The sequence below is a fragment of the Notolepis coatsorum genome (genome assembly GCF_963971535.1).
Source record: "Notolepis coatsorum genome assembly, chromosome: 3".
NCBI lineage: Eukaryota > Metazoa > Chordata > Actinopteri > Aulopiformes > Paralepididae > Notolepis > Notolepis coatsorum.
The window spans coordinates 204,031,130-204,036,226 of record NC_140167.1 but is presented as its reverse complement, the minus strand read 5'-3'; the positions used below and the strand labels follow the sequence as shown (position 1 = coordinate 204,036,226).

Below are 5,097 nucleotides of genomic sequence, written 5' to 3'. Positions count from 1 at the left end.
GAGTCAACAAATGCTTGCTTTATGCAGCCATTTAACACAAAAGGATGACCCTCATGCATTGCAAATTTGCATCAAACAATCAAGCAATGAAACACACACACACACACATACACACACACACACTTTGAGTCAGTATTGAGAGTATCAATAATACACTTGATTGAAGTCTTAGTAAAAAAAAGAATAATAATAATGTTTTTAAATAATATATATATTTTTTCGTGCGTTAAAAAAAATAGTGGCGTTAACAGAGTTGTTAACGCGCTAACACATTGTTTGCCAAAAATGTAGATCTACGGTTCTGTCGTCCGATCGTTGAGTGACGGAAACGTAGATCTACGTTTCTGTCACGGTATTTCTTTTATTAGCTATTGCCATTCATAATTCAGCGGGGCACCTTGTGCATACTGTTCTGAGTGTGTCTGAGCTGGCAGACGGTCTTATACCGCCCTCTAACGCCTTCCGTCATTATTGCATCCTGTTAGAAACGGGTTAGTTTATTTTCCCTACCGAGCTGCATAATCAGGCGAAAAATTACAACGTGTTTATTGAATTACACAAAACCGCTGTTTTCGTGTCTTTTCCCTGGAATTGCTCAGAAGCCGGACTATGTTCATATTCAAAACAGTATAGAACGGAAATGTACGGATGAAAAAAGAATCTGTTTTTTGCACGTTGACCAGAAGCAGCTCACTGAGACTCGAGGGCGTTATTAGACCCATAGCTATACTATAAAATATAGGTTTAACGGAACGTAAACCAAATGTGTCCACATTTTTATAGGATTCTATCACATTTTCATAACAATAGCACCCTGCGCCGTTTTCATTGAGGTTTCTTACAAATTAACGATGCTCTATGTTGTCCTTTATATGGCGATTATCATTAGAATCTTAAATTGTACCATATGTCCCCCTTTAGACAACATATGTAACGCTACCAGCGCACTTTTGTTATGATAATTAGTTTACCATTCGCGGTCGCTATACCGAGGTTGCAGTAATAGTTTACCGCTGTTCAGATCACGTCGGAGAATATAGACACATTCCAGTGACCTGCGACCTGTTGTAGTTTTCAACATTTTCACCTTTTAATTTTAAACCAATGCTGCCATCTACTGACAACAGAAAGTGTTGTCTAATCGTCACCTTGAGAGCCACTTCCGTATACTAGCGTCGCCCCAAACCCATTCTAGAGATTCCCACTTTTTACTGGGAGTGGGGCGTGGCCGTATTTGGTCCCAGACAATAGAGTGGCTGCAATTGGTCACCGTGACGTTAGCTCTACAAACTACAACTATGTTTACATGGGTTTAATGGGCGGCACGGAAGGGGTCACTTCCCGGAAGGGGCGTGGCACTCAATGTGTTAATGATGCGTTCACTTTGACAGCCTTAATTATCAATGATGCGTCTGTTTCGAACCTGGCCCCCCAAAAATATTAAACACATGGTGGTACTGCCGTCATAGTGGCGCTGTGCCTCTATGCCATTGTTTAGGGATAGCCCTGGAGATGTCTGCTGTCATACTTTTATTATGCACCTTGATCAAACTCTGTGGATGCATTATTTTAAATTTTTATTAATCTACATAAACATTTGATCTATAGCACCTTTAAGCTTTGATTGTACATCGATAATTAGGCTTCTACTATTTCAAAGCCCAAATTAAAATGTAATTGAGACCCAGCCCTACACAGATGAATATATCTTACAATTTAGATTAGATTCAAATGTATTGTCATTATACAGCACAAGTACAACCAGAGTGCAAAGGTAACAAAAAAACTGAGATTTACCTTACCTTACTACCTCTCTATCTTTTTTATGCTCGCTTATGCCTGTATTTCTTACTGCTGTGAAGCACTTTGAACTGCAATTTCTGTATGAAAAGTGCTATACAAATAAAGTTTATTATTATTATTATTATTATTATTATTATTATTATTATTATTATTATTATTATTATTATTATTATTATTATTATTATTATTATTATTATTATTATTATTATTATTATTATTTTTATTATTATTATTATTATTATTATTATTATTATTATTATTATTATTATTATTATTATTATTATTATTATTATTATTATTATTATTATTATTATTATTATTATTATTATTATTATTATTATTATTATTATTATTATTATTATTATTATTATTATTATTATTATTATAACAGTAAAGTGCAATAGTAATATACAATGTACAGGTGATTTAAACTTGATATAAAATATATAATAATAATAATATAATGCAGGACCTGCTCAGAGGTCTTTAATTGGCATGCGATTATCCTCAACACACACACACACACACCGGAACACACACGCATGCATTGTCTCTGTAGGATCGCCGATGCGATTCGTCTCTGCGAACAATATAAATGAGTACTACTGAGTAATAATGCTAATAAGATGTATGTACAGTTATAGCATTATTATGTACAGTGATACAGGTATAAAGACACTATGGTAGTAAGTCATACTTGCAAAAGATACACAAATATGCATTTATACACACAAATATACATATATTAATTAAAAGGTCACTTTAAAGTTTAAAGTGACCTTTTCTTGTGTATTCTTGTGTGTAAAGTGACCTGTGGTGCGTTTGTGTGTGTGCGAGTGCAGAATGTTGTGTTGTGTGTGTGTATGTGTGCTTGTGTGTGGAGAGATCAGTGTTTATTGTTCTGATGGCCTGAGGGAAGAAGCTGAGCCTTAAGGGAAAAATGTCAATCAGAAACAATCCCTTATAAATCTAAGGACATATTAAACTATAAGGTTGTTTTCAGTACAGGAGAGCAAATAGGATTTGAGAGAAGTTTACTGTTCAAAAAGCTAAGAAAGGGATTAAAAGGAGACGTTTTTCTATTGTTGATATTAACTTGTGGAACAATGCCGATATACATTTAAGAATGAATAATTCACCTTTGTTTTATACATTTTTTTAAAAGTTTGTAGGCCCTAGTATATCTATTTTTGAGGGTTACAAATGTGAATAATTTTAATTGCGTTATTCATTTTATGTTTTTGTTTTGGAGGCTTGATTTTAATATAGAATGGGCATATATAAGCATTATCTCTGTACCTTTTTAGTCACTGCCAAAAGCAACAAACGTTGACAGTCTGGAATGATTGTGCATATTATATTGTGTGTGATGACTGAATAAAACTACTACTACTAACTAAGTAATCAGTGTCACTATATTCCTAATATTCCAAGAAGCTTCATCGATAGAGATTCTGATCATACAATATCTACAACAACAATATTTAGCATTTTTTCATCACCAAGCAGTGGTTAAAAGGGTTTCTGGATTACTGTATTGACATTTTTTATTTCAAGGCAAATGTTTTTAAATTATACTTACTAAGCACTTTCCCATCTATTATTCAAATGCTTTCAAGTGTTACTGTCAGCTATGCAGGTCTGCCAACATCAACAGTGATGAAAGTAAAGAGCTTATCTTTCTCAGTCTTAAAAACGGAGTACTCGAGTGAGCTGAGTCCATCTTTGTCCATGTCTCTTCTTGTTCTCGCCATAAGATTAAACCTCTGCCGATTGTTCCCATTTTTATTGTCTCTCGCATGGGGGATCATCCTGTATCTGCCGACTTTATGGTTTGGCCGAGAGAGGGACATGCCACGGTGTGAAATGCGTGTGTAGATATCGTCGTCCTCACCTCCCCAACCCCAGTATTGATTGGGGAAACCGTTGATCTTCAAGAACTGTTCGTCAGACAGTGCTGTAACTCCACCAAAGAGAGTGTTATAAGGCAGCATGAAACCAAACTTGTCCACAGCCACAGACAGGTGCCGAGGCTGGCTAAAACATTTGTAGATGTTGCGGTCGTCCATGGGAATCATATCCACGTCGTTGAAGACAAAACAGTCGTAGTTGTACTCCCTCAGGGCCTCAACGAAGCCCATGTTCATCATCTTTGCTTTGTTGAACGTCCCGCCGCCGTGCTGGTTGATGATGTAGATGCCGTAGTCCAGCTGCTGGCGTTGCAGGATAGGATGGAGGTAGTACAGCCAGTACTTCAGGTGGTGGAACCGGTTGCGAAATGGAATGATGACCGCCACCTTCTGTCGGGCGATGCAGTCTTGGGGTTTGAATCGCCCTCCGTCCTGGAGATCAGGGTTCTCCCTCCTGACGACGTCTAAAGTCATTGGCTTGTTGAACTCCACTGCAAATGGTCCCAACAGATGAGGAGAGGTTTCAGGACAAGGTTCCAGCACAGGCAACATCTTAGTATCATTGGATATATTTTCCGTGTCATCGTTCCATTGTTCCACTGTTTTTAGTTCAAGTAGAAACACTTTCTTGGAATAGACAGTGACATTACTGATATACGCCAAACAGATAAGCACCCAAAGCATAAAACATGCCATCATCACTGTAAATACTTTTCTCTGCATCTTCACTATACCTCATTTGGTAGTTGTTCCTTTATGTGTATCCTACAAATGAAAAATAAGTTGACTGGCTCTCTGTCCCTCTTTTAATTCTCTGAAGACACTGAACTGGTTGAACCAGACACCTGTCATGGCCAGTACAGAGAGACTCAGAAGGACCTTCTATCCCCAGGCCATCAGGATGCTCAATGACTTTATGTAACAACCCAATAATTAACCCATCACTCATTGCACACACATCCACATGCACACACTCACTTTTAAACAAACACTCACCTTATTAACTCAATGGGCGCCAGACCCGAGGATAGTCGGGTTATCTCGCCAACCGTTCAGCGCCAGACCCGAGTCGGGTTTTCATCGTTATTTCTTTTATTCAATATTTTTATTTATTTTTTTTGTATCCACTTTTTCTCCCATTTTTCTATATTTTCTCCCATCCCAATTTCGTATCATCCAATTCAACCCTCCCCTGTCACGGACGCTGTTTCTTGCCTCCCACAAGCCGGCTGCAATGTGGACTAAGTCATACATAGCACAAGTCCCCTCCGGTACTTGAGGTAACAGCAGTCGCATCTTTTCACCTGCGCAGCTCGATCTCTCAGTGGCGAGGAGTAACGCGTGGGAGGCTCACGCTGCCCCCGACACTTCCTGATTCTACTGC

The 5,097-nt window shown here is 37.9% G+C and overlaps 1 protein-coding gene across 1 annotated transcript; it reads right to left on the bottom strand.

Annotated features, from left to right (window-relative positions):
* Nucleotides 1-3,434: 3,434 nt before the first annotated feature.
* LOC311226141 (beta-1,4-galactosyltransferase 1-like) lies at nt 3,435-4,265 on the bottom strand (the record flags this gene model as incomplete). Its single annotated transcript, XM_084311515.1, has 1 exon — nt 3,435-4,265. The coding sequence occupies one exon, from the start codon at nt 4,263-4,265 to the stop codon at nt 3,435-3,437; it is 831 nt and encodes a 276-aa protein (XP_084167641.1).
* Nucleotides 4,266-5,097: the final 832 nt, after the last annotated feature.